Source organism: Muntiacus reevesi, chromosome 8 (assembly GCF_963930625.1).
Source record: "Muntiacus reevesi chromosome 8, mMunRee1.1, whole genome shotgun sequence".
NCBI lineage: Eukaryota > Metazoa > Chordata > Mammalia > Artiodactyla > Cervidae > Muntiacus > Muntiacus reevesi.
In genome coordinates, this window is record NC_089256.1 from 20,282,648 (window position 1) to 20,308,826 (window position 26,179).

The 26,179-nt window shown below is 39.3% G+C and overlaps 1 protein-coding gene across 1 annotated transcript in view; it reads right to left on the reverse strand.

Moving 5' to 3' along the window:
• Positions 1 to 26,179, reverse strand: part of DSCAM (DS cell adhesion molecule) — a 667,745-nt gene that overhangs the window by 289,008 nt on the left and 352,558 nt on the right. The window contains exons 7-8 of the mRNA XM_065943286.1: positions 19,724 to 20,020; positions 18,708 to 18,983 (exon numbers count right to left, since the gene is read on the reverse strand). Coding sequence (XP_065799358.1) covers positions 18,708 to 18,983; positions 19,724 to 20,020 — 573 coding nt within the window. The remainder of the gene's footprint in view (positions 1 to 18,707; positions 18,984 to 19,723; positions 20,021 to 26,179) is intronic.

The window sequence follows — 26,179 nt, forward strand, 5'->3', positions numbered from 1 at the left end:
ATAACTCAACTGCATTGTTACCTCTTTTGGAGATTTTTTTTCAAGCTGTGCATCCCTCTGATACTCAGCTCCATTTCTCTTGGAAACTGTCTTCTGATTCTAGACTTTCTGTCCAGACCTAGCTAAATATCCATCTCTTCTGCTGTCCAAATAGCTCCCATATATCTCAATGATGACACTGTTTTGAAATCAGTGACTTTCTTATTTCTCTACCCACATTTTCCCGCAGCTAGCTGAAACATGCTGCTTCTCACCTTGTGCTCCCTTTCTCAAGGCAGTTGCTACCTCCCCCAGCATTATGCGTATTTCTTCATCAGTCCTCCCATTGACCCCAATCCTGTGTCAGCAGTGACCATCCTATTATTACTTGATCACATTAACAGTAGATGCACAGATATTACCTGAATAATAAACAAGTTAAAGAAATAATAGAAGTCAAAGACATCCTTCAAATTAAAAATTTTGATGACAAAGATCTAGTCTAATTACAATCTTCTCGTGCACTGTGACAATCTTTAGTTCTTTGAAATATTAGATGATGTTATTAGATAAAGGGGGAGTAATTTAATGAGAACATCTTTAGGTAAGGGTGTTTATCATGCACATCTATACCTGTTTAACATCTGTATAAGTGGTAGGATGTGAAGTACATGAAGACACGTGGCTCAGGTTCCTTTAAGGACACGAGCCCCAGATTCTGCAAGTGACCTCAGGGGGTACCCGGCAGCCATCCGCCACTTCAAAAATGTCCCAGCTGCAATGATCCTTGGTGGCCTGTATCCAATGCGTGACTGAAGAGGGCAATTTTGCCTAAACCCAGGATGACTTTGAAGAAACACTTTCTTCAGAGACCCCCGCTTAATCAGATGAAAATGCCATATGCCTTCTCGTCTTCTCCCTGTGCCCAGGCCTTCTCCTTGCCTCTCCTCCCACAGGTGTCAATGATAAGGACACTCCCTGGTAAACATCCTGAACCCCAACTTAGAGACTATTCCTGAAGAACACAACCTGCAACAGTTAGGTTCATCTGAAATGAAAATTTGATCTATTTTTCATAATAAAATCAGGTCTGTTTGTAATCTTGTCTCTCTATACTGCATCCATCCATCTATCCAGTCATCCATCTATCTATCCATCCATTCATTTCTTCATCAGTCCATCTGTCCATCCATACATCCATCCAAATCACTTTTATTCATTTTAGATTGTCACTGGGGGAATCATGTGTGCTGGGTTCTCTTTCAATAAGACCCAGCTGTATGTGATTGCCAGTATTTTCCTCTTATTCTGCAGAACAGAAAAGAGATGACAAAAGCAAGGGAAAAAATAGTCGACATTTTTTACTGCTCATTACCTTAAAAAAAGCCTGCTTATTCACTTGTTTGTCTTGTTCATTTGCCTGTCCCAAGTTCAGACAGTGTTCTGAACTGAACTTTGTCTTTGGGGTTATGCATATTCACGAGCTCAGTAAGTATATATATCAAATAGCAAGAAATGAGGGAGAATTCAATGCCAACAGCAGAATTAGAACTCAAGAAATCCCAGAAGACTTAACTTAAAAATACAAGACTCTGTGTGTGTGCTCAGTCATATTCAACTGTTTGTGACCCCTTGGACCGTAGCCTGCTAGACTCCTCTGTCCATGGAATTTTCCAGGCAAGAATACTGGAGTGGGTTGCCATTTCCTACTCCAGAGGATCTTCCTGACCCACCAGAGATTAAATCTATGTTTCTTGCATATTCTTCACTGGTAGGCAGATTCTTTATCACTGTGCCACAAAATACAAGAAAACCTGGCAAATATTAAAATAAATCACACACACACACACACACACATACACATACTGCATACACTGGATAATAGGTTTCCAGTAGATGAAGCTATAGCAAAGGTGGGGTTCATAAATACAACCCAATCAAGTAGCACAGTTAATATAAGAATAGTGTAACTTTGGAATTAATCAGTGATAAGTGTATCAAACTCTTGTACTACGATTTTTAAACAAGGTGATTCTTATGTAGCATGTCTATTTTGGACTACCAGCTTGTGAGAAGAACTATAGAGCCATAAATATGACAACATAAGTAGAAAGGTAAGAGGAACTAAGAAAATGTTTAAAATTACTGAATAAGTTCATGGTGGAAAATATACTTAAAATATTTTAGGGAAAAAAATCCTTAAGGCATAATGTAGAAATAAAATGATGAGAAACAAGAACTATTGTTTCCATGAGCTGGAAAGATACATATTAGATACAAAGAGAAAAGACAAACTACTTGAAATTTGGGGAAAGAAAACACTAACATGAGCATCTCCTTCCAAAGCACTGTCAAGAAAAATGGATCACCTATACTCTTGGCAACTGGATGCCTGCAGCGTGATACGGGAAAATGAGCTGGGTGGTTTTTTTGAGGTGAGTCTAGTTTTTAACCATATGAGACATTTCTTCAAGGATTTTCATAGAAGGTGTTTTATACCCATAACTATATTATGTTGAAGGGCTTCCCGAGGGCTCAGTGATAAAGAATCTGCCTACCAATGCAGAAGACACAGAAGACGTGGGTTCAATCCTTGGATCGGGAAGATCCCCTGGAGGAGGAAATGGCAACCCACTCCAGTATTCTTGCCTGGAGAATCCCAGGGACAGAGAAGCCTCTCAGGCTACAGTCCGTGGGGTCACAAAGAGTCAGACATGACTGAGTGACTCGGCACGCACACACAGATTCTGTTGAAATAGTATCTTTAACATTTTTCAATGATGTACAACTTCAGAATTCATGAGGCATTCCATATTCAACAATTAGAGTCACCTTGAGCTGAGGCTATAAGCAGATTACTTTTCCTCTTGTTGGAGGCAATAACATGTTTACATAGAGACTTGGTAACAAAACGGAGTAGTTTTCTGATTAACCCAAACTAACTTGAATCTCTAACATTTAAAGGAAAACCATTGGAATCACAATGGCATCAATAAGATGAAACATATCTCATGGTATACAAACCCAGGTGGAAAAGACAAATCCAGATGGATTGTACTTGTTTTATTTTTATTCGTATAGACTGTTAAGGCAGGCCAAGCCAAAGACACCAACTAGAGGTGATGATGGCCAGGCTAAATGACAGGGACAGCCAAGATTCACAAAATCACTAGCACTCATTTTTAAAGCTTGTCTTCTTTTCCCAATTAGCTTCTTTACAAGAATTGCTAGTAATAACAATGTATTTACATGAGAAGTATTTTCCATGACCTTGACTTAGGAAATGTCATCCTTCCTTAGAAGCCTGGATATTAATCATATCTAACTTCAAGTGGCTGTATTTGTATGAAATATGTCATAGAGAAGACAAGGATTTAATAAAGGTAATTACGGTATTTCAACAAAGCTCTAAGTCAATGAAATTATTTTGGCAAATTTCAGGGCATATAATTAGTGACTTAATGAGGAAGAGATATTGTGAAATGTCTGAAAATAGACCAATGAAAAATCTGTCTTGTGTTCCATCCACTCAGTATTCACATCAGCATGATGTATGCAAGGCTAATTACATAGACCACCCCCCTCCGTACTTCCAGCCAACTGCATGTCCCTGCAGCAGTGCCATTCTCTGAGTCTCTGGTTTCCTGAATTGACAAGTTCTGCTTCTTTGAATGAAAGACAGAGTGAAATCGTCCAAGTTTTTTTTTTTTTTTTTTCACTTGTAGGCAACTTGGAAGATTCGGTTCTACAGAAACAAGGTTTTTATTGTCCAGATCAACACACATTATGAGCAACTGGCTCTTTCTTGAAGAAATCAATAAATTCTTTCGCTGAATTGAATAGTGAGTACAAGGACATTCACTTGCTTGGAGATATGATTACAGCATATTTATGACCATTATCCATACTTGAGCAATCCCCTTCAGTGCAAAGTCAAGAGAGATAACAGGAAATAGAGAGTAAATGGAAAATATAAAATAACCTGACTAAACAACTATTGACATAAAATTATTTCAAATAAACATTTTTGTATTAAACATGCATCAAAAGTCTATCTATCTTATACACACACACACACTGGATTAAAAATTGGGCTCAAGCAACATCACAAAACATAAAGCTACAGAAAAGCAGGAGTTGGATAAATCAGAAAAGGTCTACCAGGCACAAGGAAGGCAAGAAGAGCAAGTTTTCATTCACATAACAGATAATAAGTAAAAGTAAAGTGAAAGTCACTAAGTCATTTCCAATTCTTTGTGACCCAATGGACTATAGCCTGCCAGGCTCCTCTGTCCATGGAATTCTCCAGACAAGAACACTAGAAAGAGTAGCCATTCCCTTTTCCAGGGGGATCTTTCCAACACAGGGATCGAACCTAGGTCTCTCGCATTGCAGGTGAATTCTTTACCGTCGTGCCACCAGGGAAGCCCATAACAGATAATACAAAACAAAAAACAACAGACTATAGCAAAAGATAGACAAATCAATTATATTTGGTATTTTATTTGGTAATATTAGCACTTTGATCACTAATCAATGAAAGGAATAAAAAATTGCAAAACTACAGATGTGATATAATACAGTTATTAAACCAGTCAATCCTAAAGGAAATCAACCCTGAATACTCATTGGAAGGACTGATGCTAAGCTGAACCTCAAATATTCTGGCCACCTGATGCGAAGAGTCAATTCACTGGGAGAGCCTTGATGCTGGCAAAGAGTGAAGGCAGGAGGAGAAGGGGGCAACAGAAGATGAGATGATTGGATGGCATCATGAACTCAATGCACATGAATTTGAGCAAACTCAGGGGAACAGTAAAGGACATGGAAGCCTGGAATGCTGCAGTTCATGAAATCTCAAAGAGTTGGACACGACTGAGTGACTGAAGAACAAATTTGATCTAACATGGACAAATTTATGCCCAACAAATATATGAAAAAACAGACATTTATTAAAATAGATGAAATATCCATAAAGAAAGAGTCAATACATTTCACAGAATGAAAGAGATCTCTGACTATGATATCTCGATATAGAGAGAAAAGTGAAAAGCATGAGTCATTTAATAAATGATATTAGAAATACTGACTGAATCAATAAATAAAAAATTGGACACCCATTTCTACTATATATATAATCTTCAATGTTATTGTCAACTGTAGACAGTGGAATTTCAACATAGAGCAAATACAGAAAAAAAAATGTAGGGATGTATCTTCTGTGAGCTCAGGGACTTCTTAAACAAGATCCCCATGAAGTCAATCAAATATAGAGTCAAGAGACCTTGGAAAATAGATTCATAAACATTTATCAGTAACAAGTGATTCATAAGTATATTAAACAATTATAGCAAAGTAAGAAAAAATAGCAAGAAGATTAATGGCAAAATGGGTAAAAGAAATTCATAGATGGAACACCCAAAAACCTAAAGAGTGTAAAGAGATGCTCAATCTAACTAGTGATGAAAGAAAAAACAAAATGCTACATCCATTATATTGCAAAAATTAGAATGGCAGATAATACTAATTACTGGCAAAGATATAGGGAAATGTGACTTTTCACACATGTCCGGGGACACCATAAACTAGTATAGGAACTTTGGAGAGTGCTAGTGAAATTAAGTTAAATTCTATGATTTAACAATTTTATTTCCTATCCTATTTCAGTATTAATCCGCTGGATCATAGAAAAAGCAAGAGAGTTCCAGAAAAACATCTATTTCTGCTTTGTTGACTCTGCCAAAGCCTTTGACTGTGTGGATCACAATAAACTATGGAAAATTCTTAAAGAGATGGGAATACCAGACCATCTGACCTGTCTCTTGAGAAACCTGTATGTAGGTCAGGAAGCAACACTTAGAACTGGACGTGGACCAACAGACTGGTTCCAAATAGGAAAAGGAGTACGTCAAGGCTGTATATTGTCACTCTGCTTATTTAACTTATATGCAGAGTACATCATGAGAAATGCTGGGCTGGATGAAGCACAAACTGGAATCAAAATTGCTGGGAGAAGTATCAATAATCTCATATATGCAGACGACACCACCCTTATGGCAGAAAGTGAAGAGGAACAAAAAAGCCTCTTGATGAAAGTGAAAGAGGAGAGTGAAAAGGTTGGCTTAAAGCTCAATATTCAGAAAACTAAGATCATGGCATCCAGTCCCATCACTTCATGGCAAATAGATGGGGAAACAGTGGAAACAGTGTCAGACTTTATTTTTGGGGGCTCCAAAATCACTGCAGATGGTGACTGCAGCCATGAAATTAAAAGACGTTTACTCCTTGGAAGGAAAGTTATGACCAACCTGGATAGCATATTTAAAAGCAGAGACATTGCTTTGCCAACAAAGGTCCGTCTAGTCAAGGCTATGGTTTTTCCAGTGGTCATGTATGGATGTGAGCGTTGGACAGTGAAGAAAGCTGAGCGCCGAAGGATTGATGCTTTTGAACTGTGGTATTGGAGAAGACTCTTGAGAGTCCCTTGGACTGCAAGACGATCCAACCAGTACATCCTAAAGGAGATTAGTCCTGGGTGTTCATTGGAAGGACTGATGTTGAAGCTGAAACTCCAATACTTTGGCCACCTGATGCGAAGAGTTGACTCATTGGAAAAGACCCTGATGCTGGGAAGGATTGGAGGCAGGAGGAGAAGGGGATGACAGAGGATGAGATGGCTGGATGGCATCACTGACTCGATGGACTTGGGTCTGGGTAGACTCCGGGAGTTGGTGATGGACAGGGAGGCCTGGTGTGCTGTGATTCATGGAGTCCCAAAGAGTCGGACACGACTGAGCGACTGAACTGAACTGGTACTAGTATTAATACTGCACCTAGGAACATCTCCAAGAACATTCATTGTAGCACTCATGTAGACAGTCAAAGATCTAGGAGATAACCTAAGTGTTACTTTTATGCTTTTATTACATACATTTTCATATCTATCTTAATATGGACATTGAAAATATATTTAAGATAAATATATTAAATAAATATCAGTACATGACTATGGAATGGGCTTCCCAGGTGGCGTGGTAAAGAATCAGCTTGAAAACGGAGGAGACACAGGAGACTTGGATTTGATCCCTGGGTCAGGAAGATACCCTGGAAGAGGAAATGGCAACCCACTCCAGTAATTTTGCCTGGGAAATCCTATGGATAGAGGATCCTTGTGGGTTACAGTCCATGGGATCATAAAGATTTGGTCACGACTCAGGAACTGAGCACATGAAATAGGGAAGAATAATACCAGAACTGGTGAAGAGTTTTTTTTTTAAAAAGGTAAAACAAAATAGGGAATCTGTATGAACTGATGATAAAGGTGTGGAATAAACCAAACACTGACAAAACAGAATGATGTTCCCATCTGGCCAATTGGCACCTGGGTGTCTGTTCGTGAGCCCAAAGGGATGTCTCAACAATGGGGATTTGGGTTTCAACAAAATCTTGTCTTCAGGGTAGAGGTGGTCCTCTCCTTTCCCTCTATCAGACATCAGACCATTCCAAGAGAACTGTGTTTCTGTGAAAGCATACTGACACTTTCGTGTGTCCTTACAGAGGACACTCATTTCTGGGCTTGATGAACACAACACAGTTGAACCAACAAGGATGTTACAGATAGCAGGGCAGTGGCTCCCTACTGCCCCTTTTGGTAGTTTCTACAGGGAATGGGAACGTCCTCCAAGCTGTCCCAGAGCAAAACAATGGGACTAGAAAGAAAGGGAAGAACTAGAGAAGACAGATCTGCATTCAACAGGAGGAAACAGTGCCTGATCATCAAGGCCAAGCAGAATCAGAATGGACTGGGGTACTGCAGGGATCCTGGGCAGACAGTCTGGCAAAGTTTGAGTACAGTTGAAGGCCAGGTTGAGTATCACATGGGATGCTGGTCTAGATGAACCTTAAGTTATTTATATTCCTAAGGTTCTATCCTTGTATCATCTTTTTACATATATGCAGGCATACATTTTATATATTTATTTATGTCCATCTACAAATGAATATAATACAAAAATGCTTATATAAGATTTTAGCACATATAAATACTTTATATTATCTTTACATTTATAAATAAATGTAATACACACAAATATTATATCACATATTGCATGTAAATAAACTACAAAATTCTGTTAAATATTTTGACAATTACTTGTATCTGTGGATGTCCATATTGAATGAATTTGAATAATCAAGAGTTGTTTTTTCTGATTTAAAATGTTATCAAAGCATTACCACTTAAATACTATCAAAGTCTTTTTTCTGAGTGTGTAAATTTACAGAGAGACTGACTGTGTGTCAAGCAAAGAAAGTATAAGTAATGTTCTTGTCATTTTTTCTTTCTTTTCCATCTCTACTTAAGTCTCTCCTTGTGTTCTCACATCTAACAGGCATAGCAAGTATTGCAAAACATGACTTCTCCTATAATTTTAACTTCAACTAAGTAAAAATTTGCATTCTTTGGCTTCATAGAAAATAAAAAATGTGTTCTTTTTCTTTTCCTATACTTAGAGGAAAGAAATTTGAGATATTATTTGTAAAAAAAAAAAAAAAAAAAAAAAAAGTGTTTCCCTAAATAAAGTGAAGTACCAGCTTCATTTTCCAGAATGGAAGAAAAATTACAGAGCAAACTACCTCCAGGACAAACCTGTTTGAATCAAGCACTCCAGCTAAGTGTGGAGCTCAATTTTGACATCCCAACCAAAGTAAAGAACTTCTCTTCTGTGGAAGCTCGAGAGCATGAATCCTCAAGTCAGGTGAATAAACACAGCCACTTAAGTTCAGTTGGTAAAGAATCCGCTTGCATTTAGGGAGACCTGGGTTCGATCTCTGGGTTGGGATGATCCCCTGGAGAAGAGAACGACTACCTACTCCAGTATTCTAGCCTGGAGAATCCCATGTACTGTCCACGAGGTCGGAAAGAGTCGGACATGACTGAGCAAATTTCACTTTTCACTTTCAAGCACATTAAAACTTGAGTGCTTCTTTGGTAGTTTAAAAAGAGGGATGGTGAAATTCCCCACTTAATCAGGCTTCTTTTGCCACATTAAGATATTGCATTAATGAAGAGAACTTAAGTTCCCATTTGAAATCATAAATTACCACAATAGTGTTACATACTTACTATATTGCCCTTATGTTTCCCCACCAGATCTATTCTCTCTTGTATTATTAACAATAGAAGCTATACACTCTCGAAGTAGTTGTTGAAAATCAATATGAGAGTTTTGCAAATGACTAAAATTTATGGCCACACAAGACCCTAGCAAATAAGCCCTTAAATGAAACATTGCCCAATGGTAAATGAGGAATGGAAAAGAGAAAAATGACCTTGAAACGTTATGTTTTCTATGAATAACATTATAAATGACTGCAGTAGCCACAGAGAGAAGAATGGAAGAAAGCAAAAGTGACAAAGAGGGAAAGCCTCTTCATCCCTGAGAGATTTGGGTTTGGAAGTTGCTGAAGCTTGATGGTTCTCCGGCTGGAATGGCAAATGAGCAAACGTCAGTTAGAAAGTGTGCGATGGGTGACGCCGCCAAGGTTGTTTCTGCGTACACAGCAGCAGCTCTGCCTGGGCCAAGTGACATTAGCTGTCAGGAACCTTTGAATAATGCTGTCCTTAAACGACTGTGCTGCTGGCTGTTCACTGAGAGATGGGTGAGGGTGGGCCCGATCTCAGCACCATTTTTAACGGGGCATCTTCATTTCCCCAAAGGCACCAACAGCAGCTGTGTGAGACTGCTAGAGGCACAGAGCAGAGAAGATGCAGCCTGCAACCAAAACCTGCAGTGGAAGCAGATCAGATCTTTAGGCCAGATCCTAGAGAAGAGTGTCTGGTAGGCTACAGAACAAAGGGGTCACTACTATGAGCTGGAAAGGCTGCAAGTGACATTAGCTTCTTCCATCAATGTGAATGAAGCAGACACAACAAAAATCGGTCTCAAATTACAACTGGAAAGTGCTACAAATATAAATAAAATAAAATATCAAGGAGTGAATTCTGTGACTGTTTTTGCTGCATTTCTGGCATCTCCATTTTAGCTCATTATAGTTCATTCACTCAGTCATGTCCAACTCTTTGTGACCCCATGGACTGCAGCACGCCAGGCCTCCCTGTCCATCACCAACTCCCGGAGTTTACTCAACTCATGTCCATTGAGTCAGTGATGCCATCCAACCAACTCATCCTCTCTCGTCCCCTTCTCCAGCTTTCAGTCTTTCCCAGCATCAGGATCTTTTCAAATGAGTCAGCTCTTCAATTCAGGTGGCCAAAGTATTGGAGTTTCACCTTCAGCATCAATCCTTCCAATGAATATTCAGGACTGATTTCCTTTAGGATGGACTGGTTGGATCTCCTTGCTGTCCAAGAGTCTTCTCCAGCACCAAAGTTCAAAAGCATCAATTCTTGGGCACGCAACTTTCTTTATAGTACAGCTCTCACAGCCATATATGACTACTGGAAAAACCATAGCTTTGACTAGACGGATCTTTGTTGACAAAGTAATGTCTCTGCTTTTAAATATGCTGTCTAGGAGAAGGAAATGGCAACCCGTTCCAGTACTTGTCTAGAAAATCCCATGGATGGAGGAGCCTGGTAGGCTGCAGTCCCTGGGGTCGCGAAGAGTCGGACAAAACTGAGCGACTTCACTTTCACTTTTCTTTCTCGGTTGGTCATGTTTTTTCCTAAGGAGCAAGCGTCCTTTAATTTCATGGCTGCAGTCACCATCTGCAGTGATTTTGGAGCCCCCTAAAATAAAGTCTGCCACTGTTTCCACTGTTTCTCCATCTATTTGCCATGAAGTGATGGGACCAGATGCCACAATCTTAGTTTTCTGAATACTGAGCTCTAAGTCAACTTTTTCACTCTCCTCTTTCACTTTCATCAAGAGGCTCTTTAATTCTTCTTCACTTTCTGCCATAAGGGTGGTGTCATCTGAATATCTGAGGTTATTGATATTTCTCCCGGCCATCCTGATTCCAGCTTGTGCTTCATCCAGCCCAGCGTTTCTCATTATATACTTTGCATATAAGTTAAATAAGCAGGGTGACAATATACAGCCTTGACATACTCCTTTCCTTATGTGGAACCAGTCTGTTGTTCCATGTCAAGTTCCAACTGTTGCTTCCTGACCTGCATACAGATTTCTCAAGAGGCAGGTCAGGTAGTCTGGTATTCCTATCTCTTGAAGAATTTTCCATAGTTTGTTGTGATCCACACAGTCAAAGGCTTTGGCATAGTCAACAAAGCAGAAATAGATGTTCTTCTGGAACTCTCTCGCTTTTTCGATGATCCAGTAGATGTTGGCAATTTGATCCCTGGTTCCTCTGCCTTTTCTAAAACCAGCTTGAACATCTGGAAGTTCATGTTTCACATATTGCTGAAGCCTAGCTTGGAGAATTTTGAGCATTACTTTGCTAGTGTGTGAGATGAGTGCAATTGTGTGGTAGTTTGAGCATTCTTTGGCATTGCCTTTTTTGGGGACTGGAATGAAAACTGACCTTTTCCAGTCCTGTGATCACTGCTGAGTTTTCCAAATTTGCTGGCATATTGAGTGCAGCACTTTCACAGCATCATCTTTCAGGATTTGAAATAGCTCAACTGGAATTCCATCTCCTCCACTAGCTTTGTTCGTACTGATGGTTCCTAAGACCCACTTGACTTCACATTCCAGGATTTCTGGCTCTAGGTGAGTGATCATACCATCAAGATTATCTGGGTTGTGAAGATCTTTTTTGTATAGTTCTGTGTATTCTTACCACCTCTTCTTAATATCTTCTGCTTGTTAGGTCCATGCCATTTCTGTCCTTTATTGAGCCCATTTTTGCATGAAATGTTCCCTTGGTATCTCTAATTTTCTTGAAGGGATCTCGTCTTTCCCATTCTATTGTTTTCCTCTATTTCTTTGCCCTGATCACTGAGGAAGACTTTCTTATCTCTTCTTGCTGTTCTTTGGAACTCTGCATTCAATGGAGCCTCTGGGTTCAGCAGACTTGGGTATGGCTGAATGCAGGAGACTTGGGAAAGGTATAAGCCCTCTTGGAGAAGGTAGACATTTACCCCACCATAGAGCTGCCAGAATTTACACAGGACTGGGGAAACAGACTCTTGGAGGGCACAAACAGAACCTTGTGTGCACCAGGACCCAGGAGAAAGGAGCAGTGTCCCCACAAGAGACTGACCCAGACTTGCCCGGGAGTGTCCAGGAGTCGCTGATGGAGGTGTGAGCCGGCGGTGGCCTGCTGCAGGGTTGGGGGCACTGAGTGTAACAGTGCATGCATGTGACCTTTTGAAGGAGGTTGCCATTATCTTCATTACTTCCAGCATAGTTTGGCCCCAGGTAAATAACAGGGAGGGGACACAGCCCCACCCATCAACAGAAAATTGGATTAAAGATTTATTGAGCATGGCCCCACCCATGGGGAAGACCCAGTTTCCCCCTCAGTCAGCCTCTCCCATCAGAAAGCTCCCATAAGTCTGTTATCCTTCTCCATCAGAGGGCAGACAGACTGAAAACCACAATCACAGAAAACTAACCAATCTGATCACAACAGACCACAGCCTTGTCTAACTCAATGAAACTATGAGCCAGGCCATGTAAGGCCACACAAGATGGACGGGTCATGGTGGAGAGTTCTGATAAAACGTGGGCCACTGGAGAAGGGAATGCCAAACCATTTCAGTATTCTTGCCTTGAGAACCCCATGAACAGTATGAAAAGGCAAAAAGACAGGACACTGAAAGATGAACTCCCCAGGTCAGCAGGCACCCAATATGCTACTGGAGATCAGTGGAGAAATAACTCCAGAAAGAATGAAGAGATGAAGACAAAGCAAAAACAACACCCAGTTGTGGATGTGACTGGTGATAGAAGCAAGGTCCGATGCTGTAAAGAACAATATTGTATAGGAACCTGGAGTGTTAGGTTCATGAATCAAGGCAAATTGGAAGTGGTCAAACAGGAGATGGCAAGAGTGAATGTCGACATTCTAGGAATCAGCAAACTAAGATGGACTGGAATGGGTGAATTTAACTCAGATGACCATTATATCTACTACTGTGGGCAAGAATCCCTTAGAAGAAATGGAGTAGCCATTACAGAGTCAGAAATGCAGTACTTGGATGCAATCTCAAAAACGACAGAATGATCTCTGTTCATTTCCAAGGCAAACCATTCAATACCACAGTAATCCAAGTCTATACCCTGCCCAATAATGCTGAAGCAGCTGAAGTTGAACGGTTCTAGGAAGACCTACAAGACCTTCTAGAACTACTACCCAAAAAAGATGTCCTTTTCATTATAGGTGTGTGTGTGTGTGTGTGTGTTAGTCACTCAGTCGTGTCCGACTCTTTGTAACCCCATGGACTGTAGCCCGTCAGACTCCTCTGTTCATGGGATTCTCCAGGTAAGAACACTGGAGTGGACTGCCATTTTCTTTTCCATCATTATAGAGGACTAGAATGCAAAAGTGGGAAGTCAAGAAATACCTGTAGTAATAGACAAATTTGGCCTTGAGGTACAGAATGAAGCAGGTCAAAGGTTAATGAAGTTTTGCCAAGAGAACACACTGGTCATAGCAAATACCCTCTTTCAATAACACAAGAAGACTCTACACATGGACATCATCAGATGGTCAATACTGAAATCAGATTGGTTATATTCTTTGCAGCCAAAGATGGAGAAGTTCTATACAGCCAGCAAAAACAAGATAGGGAGCTGACTGTGGCTCACATCATGAACCCCTTATTGCCAAATTCAGACTTAAATTGAAGAAAAGAGGGAAAACCACTAGACCATTCAGGTATGACCTAAATCAGATCCCTTATGATTATACAGTGGTAGTGAGAAATACATTTAAAGGATTAGATCTGATAGGCAGAGTACCTGAAGAACTATGGACGGAGGTTCATGACATTGTATAGGAGACAGGGATCAAGATCATCCCCAAGAAAAAGAAATACAAAAAGGAAAAATGGTTGTCTGAGGAGGCCTTAGAAATAGATGTGAAAAGAAGAGAAGCAAAAGGCAAAGGAGAAAAGGAAAGATATACTCATTTCAGCCCACTCCCCAAATCCACATTTCAAAGTCCCCCTGGTCAGAATCCAAAATCTTGGTCCACAGACCAAGCCTTACTAAGCCTTTCTCTTCATAAGACTTTCCCAAGCCATGGTCATTTTAGGCTCCCTCTCTTGACTTTTCCATCATCCAGACTAGAACTTCCGGAGTCATCTCTGGTTCTTACTCACCCTCCCTCACCAAACCCATGTCTTCCCTTTCATCTCTTCAGTTTAATTAATTATCTTTCTCTCTTAAATTAGGTGCTCAGTGTGACATGACCTTACTTCTAAAATAATATTCTTTCTCAACTTTTAAAATAGCTTTCTTTCTAGGTTTTTTGACTTAACTTCTCCTTATGTTAATCCTGGCTTCCCACTGTGATGTGAATTACTTTTCAAAAACACACTGTGGAGTGGTAACTGGAAAGTAGAGATGTGTATTCGAGTCTTGAATACATTACCGGGCAACTCTGAGCAAGTTTCCTGCTCTCTCCTATTCTCTTTCTCTGCTGTTTTATCTACATTACAGAGTCACTGTGAGTATTAATTAAGGTTACAATTATGAAAGTGTTTTGTAAATGACAAAGTTTTACATAAATACAAATAGAAGGTGACATTTTTACCTAGCAGCCAATTAACTTTCCTGGCAGTGTTGGTCCCTAGCAATTAGAACACTCAATTAGGCACTGTTCAAGTTCAATGTGGCACCTGAAGTGGGGCAAGAAAAGCTTTGAAATGTGTTAAATATAACACTGCTTGTTAAATTGAAATGAAGTGAAAAAAGGGATTCCGACTTTCACTTCCTCCCTGCATGTTTGAAGGCAGGGAAACTGTGGAGGTTTAGTCGCTTAGTTGTGTCCAACTCTGTGATCCCATGGACTGCTGCCCACCAGGCTCCTTTGTCAATAGGATTCTCTAGGCAAGAATACTAGAGTGGGTTGCCATTTCCTTCTCCAGGAGATCCTCCCAAACCAGGAATTGAACCCATGTCACCTACACTGGCAGGTGGATTCTTTATCACTGAGCCAGCAATGAAGCCCCAAGCAAAACTGTGCTTCTTGTTAATGTATTTTAGAACTTAAGTCTCAGGCATTATTAATGATTAATGCTATTTATATTGATTTTTGAGGTTTTTAAAAAAATGTTTCCAATCATATGATAAGTGAAGGGAGGAAAAAAGCAAAAAAAATATATGATTGAAAAATAGTATTGCTCCTAATGTCATCTAAACACACACACACATTCACAGCCGCACACTCACTCACACAACACACACACACACACACTACTCTATTCAGTGTTAGAGAAGAACCTCTGGGACAGAAGATAAAAATGGTTTGTTTACAGTTTGCAGCATTATTAGTGGAAACAAGTGGGCCCACTTCCAAAGGAAGCCAACTTTTTAGGTATCATATTTGCTCCTCGAAAATTATCTGAATATAACAATATTCACTGGGCAGTTTAACTGCAAAGGTAATGGAGTTGTATATACATGAATAAAATGAGAAAGACTCTTCCAGTCCTTATCCACAGGGAGAGTCAGAAACCTCAGTCTGTTCCTGTAATTCAGTCGATTCCTTATTTCTCTCTTATCGTAACTCATCATAATTGAAAATAGCAAAGGTTACTAGTTTTCAAAAGCTTTGATGGACGACAAACCTGACCACTGGAGTGTGATTTAATTTACATATTTCATTTCAAAACATTTTAAAATTCCTATTTAAATGCTCAGAAGTTAATTTGGTTACAACCTTTCCACTAACATCTGAAGAAAGGCTAAAATCATTAATTTATTAACTGTTACCAAATGCTGAAAGTCAGATATCATCTTAAGCAAGAAAAGCAAGTGGTAACTTGAATTATTTTAAATATCTTTGCGAGAGGGCAATGCATGTGAATATGACTACCTCTAAGAAGTATGCCCTGCTGCTGCTGCTGCTAAGTTGCTTCAGTCATAGGTTGACATGAAAGAAACCAGAATTTACTATTTTTTCCCTGAGAAGCGCTAAGAGGTATAAGCAGGCTTAACTCTGTCCACTCAGCCTGCAAGTCCCTCTTTCAGGATCTATCATTTTATTTGTCTACACAAAAATAAAATTCAATAAAAGTAAGTGGGATATACTGTAGTATTAATAGATGAAATTATATTTAGTTTAGAAATTGCTCCCTGAAATATAAGAAAGCATGTTTTGAAGCAACAATAAACAAAAAGTATGAAGGCAAGAGGAAGAAGAGGTGGCAGAGAATGAGATGGTTAGACAGCATCACCTGCTCAATGAACATGAATTTGACCAAACTCAGGAAGATGGTGAAAGACAGGGAAGCCTGGCATGCTGCAGTCCAAGATGTCCCAAAGAGTCAGACACGGCTTAGCGGCTGAACAACAAGAACACATACTCTCTCCTCCGCCCGGTGTGTTCATGCTAAACGCTTTGTCACTCAGTCATACCCGACTCTTTGCAACCCTGTAGACTATATAACCCTCCAGGCTCCTCTGTCCGTTGGATTCTCCAGGCAAGAATACTGGAGTGAGTCGCCACTTCCTCCTCCAGGGGATCTTCCTAATCCAGGGACTGAACCCGCAACTGCTGCATCTCCTGCACTGGCAGGCAGGTTCTTTACCACTGAGCCATCTGGAAAGTCCCCTTTGCCCAGACGTGTGCACAAAATGTTAACTTACGATGAATGAACACCAGTGGGACACAGATTTCTTTAGCAAGTTTTGTATTCCCAGATTCTTGGTTAAACCCACTGTTTAAAGTCTTTCTAATAAAATTTTTGTTAGTGTGTGATATTTTCCTATGGCAGGGTCCATGGACATATCTACTTTGTCATCTACTCTGCTATCATTAGAGACAGCCAGGAATGACTCTGGCTTTGATCATTTGGCTGTGGTAAGTTTCATAGAGTCCCCTGAAGTGCAAGGAGATCAAACCAGTCAATCCTAAAGGAAATCAACTCTGAAAACTCACTGAAAGACGCTGAAGTTGAAGCTCCAATAATTTGGCCACCTGATATGAACAGCCAGCTCATTGGAAAAGACCCTCATGCTGGGAAAGACCAAACAAAGACAGGAGGAGAAGGAGAACAGAGAATGAAACAGTCGGTGAAATATCACCGACTCAATGGACGTGAGTCTGAGCAAACTCCAGGAGATGGTGAAGGCAGGGAGACCTGGGGTGCTGTAGTCCATGCGGTCACAAAGAGTCGAACAAGACTGAGTGACTGAACAACAACAAAGTTTGATAGATGTCTTTGGTTTTACATCATCTTTATCGGGAGGGCATCCTGCTTCTTGTCTCCCTGATCTGATTGTCACAGCTCACAGCCTTCTCCCATCCGGCCCGCCCCTGCATCCTCCCTATCAACATTCTTTGCTTGGCTTCTTTTTATCCCTGGGGTTGGTTTCTTCTGGGGAAAATTCTTAGCCATCAGATGGGACTTATTTTCTAAGGTATTGACCTGCTGGACATAGAGTAGATATTCCATTTATCATGGGTCAAGAAATAAATCACAAAATGAAGTTTCCTGCAGCTATGACCAATCTGGCTTGCCAAGAATTTCTAATGATTTGAGAAAACTCTTAAGATATGCAGTGGTTTAAAAATTCAAAATTATTCATGTGCAGGTGTTTGTACATGTATTAAAATAAATATGTTACACTGTTATTTTTGTTCAATCTCCAAGTCACATTTGAATCTTTGTGAACTCCATGGACTGTAATTCACCAGGCTCCTCTGTCCATGGGATTCTCCAGGCAAGAATACTGGAGTGGGCTGCCATTTCCTTCTCCAGGGGATCTTCCTGGACCAGGGATCGAACCCAGGTCTCCTGCATTGGCAGGTAGATTATTTACCACTGAGCCACAAGGGAAGCCATATATTGCATAACAGGTACCAAATAATACATTACATTATGTGAGAGTGCATGTGTATGTTTAGGTGTCCCTAAACAGATAAACTAACAGGATTTGTGAGAAAAGATGGTTGGGGAGGACTACAGAAAACCTATGAAGTTTTGCAACCAAGACACTAAAAGACAGTTGTTGGTACTAGGGAGGTAACTGAGCAGCTCAGATATACAGCTTAGTTGCATGACAAGGAGGCTAGTGTTGAATTGCATGATCACCAAAATTCACCCTGATGGTTAGATTCCATGACTGTCCACATCATGATGTCATGATGTAAAGAAAACTATAAAAGTCAAGAAAAATTTCTATAGAGTTGTCCATTCATTTCATTCCTATGTTTTTGCTTTGACCTGCTCATTTATTTTGTGTGAAGTCTTTACCCGTTACACAAAATCTCTTCCAGTTGGATTCTAAAAGAACTTGTTTTTAGGAGATTGTAGAAAAACAAAGCTAAGTGTTTTAAAATAATTTGTCAGACACCTAGATGACCAAATTAATGATGTGGTTTTTTTTTCTATGATATTATAAAAACACACATCCTCTGGAAAACCAAGCCAAAAATTCATGTGGAGAGAAGACTATGTTAACCATCAGTCTGGTGAGGATGCAGTGGTGAAGAGAACAGAACATTTAATACACTTTATCATTCCTCATTCTGAATATGCAGGTTTTCACATTATTTCATTCTTAGTGGTTGTCTGGTGAAACAGATAAACTTAGCAATGGTGACTTGGGTGGGGACAGAGGGCACAGCCTTACCTTTGACCGTCACATGGACACTCTGGCTGGTGGAGAGTTGGGGCTGGACTAGCACGTTGCAGGTGTACTCCCCCTCATCAACTTCCTTCTGCACATCTGAGAGTTTTAGTGTTCCATTATTCTCAAATGCCACTTGGCGGTGGTTGAAAGGAAGCAGATTTGAGTTCTTATACCATTTGATGGAGTAATACGGATAGCCAATCACACGACAGTGAATGTATGTGTCCCGTCCCGCTATTGCTGTGATATTTTTCATTGGTCGAATGCTTGCAGGCCCTGGAGAGACACAGAGAAACTCTTGAAAATAATTTAAGGGTACATTTTATGTGTGGAAATGAGTACACTTTTCCTTGAGTTTAAAAATGTACTTGTTTTCATGTAAAGACATCTTTATCAATTCAGCAATTTTTTTCTGCATTTGGCACTTTCCACTAAGAAGGTTTTTTTCTTTTCCTTTTCATTTCATTGCTTTCAAATAAATTGAATGAGTGCTAATTATCAACTACGTCTATAAAAACATGTTGAATTATAGGCTAAGGCAATTTATCAATACAAAGTAACAAGCTGCACTGAACAATCATATTCAGCTGGTGAAACACTGGTAGCAATTCAATTGTTTAACTCTCTCTCTGTAAAACAGATTGTGAGGATGGAGGTTATGCCATGTTGCATTATGAATGTAAGTTAAGTACCATGTACATGAGGGTTTACCATGAATGTGGTAGAACAGAAGAGGAGGAAGGAGAGAGCATGCAGAGCATAAACCAGGAAAAGAAAGCTCCAGAGGACAAGTCTAAGAGTAAAACAAGAGAACAAGCTGACTAAGGAAACCAAAATGCCATTTCCAACAGTGACCCAGTCACTGCCATCCCTCAGCGGGAAGCGAGAGGGCAGGAAACAACGAAGCGACATTAATTCGGTCTGGCATTCCAAGACTGGGCTCGGTGCATGCAGACACCTCCTTCTCCGCTACAATGAGTCATGTGTGTTTTTTGAGGAGTTGATTCGACAAGCACCTCTTACGTTTATTCGAGCCTGGTAGAGGACGACGCCCGCCGAGTTGTTGGCCGTGCAGCGGTACACGCCCCCGTCGCGGACCTGAGAGCTGGAGATGTTCAGGTAGCTGACCACGTTGCCCTCCGACGTGATCATCTGGCTGATGCGGTGGCTGCCGCCCTTGAGGATGGGGTCATCGTCCAGGGTCCACGTGATCGTGGGCAGCGGCGTTCCCTTCACGTTGCACATCAGGGAGACGGCCTCTGCCGGACTCACCACTTTCTCACTAAAGGCGGAAATGATTTTGGGAGTTCCATCTGCAGGAAGACAAACCACGCAGGGAAGTGGCACATATGCATAATTAACGGACTTCCCAGTATGTCTATTGGATGACTAGAGAGTGGGTGGAGTGGCTAATCAAATGCCCCTCAAAAGGTTGGTTTTATTGATAAAGCTAAGTTCCACTTAGCACAACATATCAGTTTCAAAAGAAGTAAATGCAGCCTTACTTTAGCTTTAATCTCTCTCTCCTCTATTTCTTGACTGTCATAATCATGCAACTCAGATGTTCATGATAAAGAATGTCATCTCCCAAGAAGTTTATCATTCAAAAATATTATATCCCTACCCAAAGTTGTAAACAGAGGAAATTCACACACCTCCATGGCTAATTTAGCTTTCTACTTCCTCCAAGTTAATTAGGGATTACTCAATGGGGAACTGTTTAGAGGAAGAAAGAGCTCAGACATTGATTATCTCTCTGTCATTTTCTCATAAGGAATCATCTTTTATAGTTTTAATTATAAATAATGATAACTGCATGTGAATTTTCATGAAGGCCCTGAGAATGGGTAAAAGCTAAATCAAGTTGGACCATTTCAGTATTATTAAATGTCTCCATAAGTATCTTTTCTTTCTTTAAAAAAAAAATATTTTACTGAAGCATAGTTGATTTGTTAGTTTCTGCTCTGCAGCAAAGTGATTCAGTTATACATACATATGTTCTTTTTCAGATTCTTTTCCATTGTGGCTTATCATAGGATACTGAGTATAGTTCCCTGTGCTATACAGTAGGACTTTGCTTATCCATCCTATTTGTTGGTGTCCAGGCGCTTAGTCATGTCCAACTCTTTGTGACTACCTGGAATGCAGCACACCAGGCTTTCCTGTCTTTCACCATCTCCCAGAGTTTGCTCAAACTCATGCCGATTGAATCCACCCTTTATGTACTGATAATAGTTTGTATCTGCTATTCCTGAACTCCATCCCTCCAATCCAGCCAATCCATCCCTCCCCAATTCTCCTTCCCTGTGGCAACCCCCAGTCTGTTCTCTATGTCTGTGAGTCTGTTCCTGCTTCATGGATACATTTATTTATGTCCTAGTTTAGATTCTGTAAGTATTATAAGTAAACTGGTCATCTAATTCATCTGGGATACTTCTGAGAATAAAATTGATACTAGGAGAACAGACACAACTCAAGACCATCCCGGGGAAAACAAGGAGATTAATCTTGGGGATGTTTCCACAGAAATTTCCAATGTTTTTGACAAAGACCAAATTTTCACATTCCATTATTTTTTTTTAATCATGTATTAAAATATCTCCTTAATGTTATATGCTATGCGCCATGCTGTGCTATGCTTGGTCGCTCAGTCGTGTACGACTCTTTGCGAGCACATGGACTGTAGCCCGTCAGGCTCCTCTCTTCATGGGGATTCTCCAAGCAAGAAAACTGGAGTGGGATGTCATGCCCTCCTTCAGGGGATCTTCCCAGCCCAGGTATTGAACCCAGGTCTCCCACATTGCAGGCAGCTTTTTTTTACCAGCTGAGCTACCAGGGAAGCCCAAGTTATATGCTAGTAACAACAAATGCATTTTTTTTTAATGTATATTAGGCCTCCGTTAGAGAGATACAGGGCATCCCAGGTGGACTAGTGGTAAAGAATCTGCTGCTAATGCAGGAGATGCAAGAGACACAGGTTCAATCCCTGGGTCGGGACGATCCCCTGGAGGAGGAAATGGCAACACACTCCAGGATTCTTGCCTGGAAAATTCCATGGTCAGAGAAGCCTGGCGGCTATAGTCTATGGGGTCAAAAAGAATCGGACACGACTATATGACTGAGCACACACACATTAGAAAGATACACACATATTAGAGAAAAATGTGTGAAAGTCAAAAGAATGGAAAGTTACCAATGGATCTCCCAGCTTCAGGTGTATAAATCAACATTGTGACACTTTATTTTCCAGGCATAGATATATCATTTTGACAGAACTATGATCACATGCAACTGGATTTCTGTGTCTAGTAATAAGCCTTGCTGGTGGAGATATTTAAAAAAAAAAAATTGGTGCAAATTTGAAAGATAATGATTAACAGATTTTTTTTTTTTTTTTACTTTTTAACTTGAATTATAGAAATTACATGCATTCATTGCTGAAAAATTTGAAAGTATAGGTAAGCAAAAGAAAAGTTAGAAACAAAAGGGAGGGGATATAGGTATACCTATGGCTGATTCATGTTGAGGTTTGACAGAAAACAGCAAAATTCTGTAAAGCAATTATCCTTCAATAAAAAATAAATAAATTGAAAAAAAAACAGAAAAAAAAAATCTAAATCTATCTTGCAATTCCATTACTGAAGGTAAGTGTTGCACCATCTTTTCATTTTCGAATTGCTGAATCTTAACTTCTTCATTCCAGCTCACGTTTTGGGAGGCTGGAGAAGGCTTTCAAATATATTTTTTTCAGGGTCAGATACGTAGATTACAAACATCTTTCCTTTACCATCAAAGATGACAAAAATAACTTCATAATATTAAAATGGAAAATCTGCACTTTAGCCCTGAGAAGTCTGCAGACATGACTTCAACGTGCTCTACATTTAATTTACAGAGAAGTTAGATGTCATTCTGATCATAATTCTTTGTATATGACCAATTGTTGATGCTTGAGAATGTTGAGGTTATTTTATTTGACCTTACAACTCAACATATTTTGTCAGGATGTGTTTAGCTATAAATTTCTTTTCACTGAGTTTTACACTAAGCATTGACCTCTCAAGTCTTATTTTAAAATCTATTTGGGAAAGTTTTCTTCACTTATGCTTTTATTTTTGTAGATAAAGTTTACCCACAGCTAAATGTATAGATCTTAAGAGTACCAACAGAATGAGTTTTGTTAAATAAATACACCTATGTAACCACAAAATGAAGAAGATGAGGGTCATTTCTATCACCTCCTACTTGTTGCTAGGGGTTCTTTCAAGCAGTCTCTACCCACCACATGCACTCTTCTGATTTCTATCACCATGCATTACTTCAGCCTGTTTTTGGCTTCAAACTCTTGTTTGTGTGTGCCCTACATGTACTCTGTCATAACCAGAGTACAGTTAGTAAAATTAGGAGCTGCAACTTTGGAACCCTATTGTTGTCTAATGCAGAGTCTGTGCATTGACCAGTTATTACAGCTGGTCAAAAAATATTACAGCTATTTTTTCCCCAGTCCAGCCATTATCATACCTTTCATTTATTTGCAGTGTCTCATTAGGCTCTTTTAGTCTGTAACATTCTTCAGTTTCTACTCAGCTTCTTGACTTTGACATTTTTGAAAAATTACTTTGTAGTCAGTTGTTCAAACCCAGTTTGATGTTCCCTTGTGATTAGATACAGATTTTGCATTCTTTGACAAATGCTATGGAAGTACTATTGTTTTTCTGTGTGTTTATTGGCTGTTTGTGTATTTCCATTCATGAAATGTCTGTTCAAATCTTTTTTTCCATTTTTATGTTACACTATTTTTCTTTGGTATTGATTGGTAGCAGTTCTTTATGTCTACTGAATACATGTATATGTATAACATATACATACAAACCGAATATGATGAATATACATACATATATACAAGTCAGTACAAATTTACTTTTACATGTATAAAGGTCAGATTACATCCCTCGTGGCTCAGACAGTAAAGAGTCTGCCTGCAATGAAGGAAACCCGAGTTCGATCCCTGGGTTGGGAAGATCCCTTGGAGAATGAAATGGCAACCCACTCCAGTATTCTTGCCTGGAAAATCCTACGGGCAGAGGAGCCTGACAGGCTACAGGGTTCATGGGGTCGCAAAGATTTGGACACAACTGAGCGACCAACACTTTCACTTTCAGGTCAGATTAAATTACACATAATGTTTGTCAGACATATGTGTATATATATAGTATACATTATATATAAACATATGTACTAAGTATTTTCTCTCATTTCATATGTCTTTTTATTTTCATTATATTACATTAATATGAGTGTGTATATGCAAATTTTATAGTTTTAATCAACTATGAGAAGTTAAAATTACAATTATTCAGGTAAAAAGGAGGAAACTTGGAACAGATAATCTCAAAAATTTAATTTATATTCTGTCCTTTGTGTAATTTTATGTATGCTAAAAACCATAATACAATGATGTAATGTTATAAGTTGTCAATTGCTATTTAGGAAAATTAAATGAGAAAACAATTTTGCTAAATGGTTACTAACATATTTGTCATTTTTCATGTACTTTATTTCTATCTGAGTTTCCACTTCAGGTCATTTTTTTCATCATGAATGGTTTCATCTACTGTTTCTTAGCATGCAGGACTTCTGGCATCATACTCTTCACAAGCTTTATTGAAAATATCTTTATTTGGCTTTAACTTTTAAAGACTATTTTTGATAGATGTAGTCATGTATATTGATGGGGTTTAAAACAATAAATTAAAAAAAATTCATTTCAATCTCATTAAGACTGTGTGTGTGTGCTCAATCATGTCTAATTCTTTGCAATTCTATGGACCATAGCCTGCCAGGGTCCTCTGTCCACGGGATTCTCTAGGCAAGAATACTTAAGTGGGTTGCCATTTCCTTCTCCAGGGGATCTTCTCGGCCCAGGGATCGAATCCTTGTCTCTTATATCTCCTACTTTGGCAGGAAGATTTTTTACCACTAGCACCAGCTGTGAAGCCCCATCCCATTAGCACTGGAAAATATCCTCAGGGGAAATGTGATATTTGTGTAGAAAATGACTGATATTTCCCCCTTCTTTCAAGGGTCAAATTCTTTCTGCCTGCTTTTGGGTATTTCCGCAGGGTCTGTAAACTATCTTGCTTTCCCCAAAGTTCATTATTTTCATCTTCACGCAGGTTAGTCTGATACACGCTACTCCATAATTTCCAGAAATAAGACCTGTTCTTCTTTTTTATGATTCCATTTTCTAGGTGTTCTGGTCTGATCTTGAACCTATAATTATTAGTTCCAGTTTCTTTAAACTTCCTTTCCTGTTTCTTTGTCCTCATAGGAAATATTCCAAAATTCTACATTATATCAGTGGCCATTCTTAGTTGATAGTATTGTGAGTTTTTATAATCTGTTAATCCATAGCTGTTACAGGATGGTACATCATTACAAGAGTCTAGTTAGACACCATCTTAAGGTAGTTACTGGGTATGTGTTTGTAATTCCATTTCTGCTCTCTTTGGCGACATTAGCACTGTCATATTGCAGATGAAAAAAATAAATATATAAAGTGAAGCTTCTTGTCCTGAACAGAAACTGGCAGGCAACAAATAAATCCGTGAGTGGGCTCAGTGGGCTCCTCTTACCCCTCTTTTTATTCAAGCGACAGGCTTTTTTGGAGATGAAAGCAGACATTATTTTCCCAGTGAGACTGGAGTGTCTTTGAAATCTTTCTTGCTGTCACTCTCTGATAACCTCACCTCTTTTGACATTATTATGGATTATCAATATGCTCCTTAGGTTTTCTTGGTCACACGAGGTGGTTGCCAAGGTAACAAGGCCTAGACAGGTAATCTCTCCCTTTTCTACAAAGAATCTAAAAATAGTGACTATGGGAGGACTACAGGGCATCACCATTAGTAAACTGGCTCTGTGCAAATTGATTACTCTCTACACTTAATTATTATGTGAAACACAGCGTCAGGCTTTTAATATGAGTACTGTGCCTTCAGCTAATTTCACCTGTGCTTTAAAATGCTGTCTGCAAGGAACTGCTTGAATCAAAATAAGAATGTCATCCTAAGCCTGTTTCTTCTTAAAAATTAACTAAGGTTAAAAAAGTAATAAGAGAAATAGCCTCTTAGCATCAAGAGATGTTTAAACTTATTTTCATATTAAATGGATTTTCTTTTCCCCTGCTTTAGGCTATATGAAAGTCATGTAGTTATTTTAATCAGTTGATAACAGATTAATTTTAAATTATATATAAAGGCACAATTTCCAACAAGATATGCAAATTTACAGATAAAAGCTAGTTCAATTATCTAGTGATAAACATGTCTCTTGCTTGAATGTGTCCTGGACAGTGTCTTTCCCTGGCTGATTGATAAGCTTCAAGACGTAAGTAAGCAGTAGGCAGTTAAAAAAAAGCCTAAAACTCATTATGATAACACAAGGCAATTCTTCAAAAATTTCATTCACCT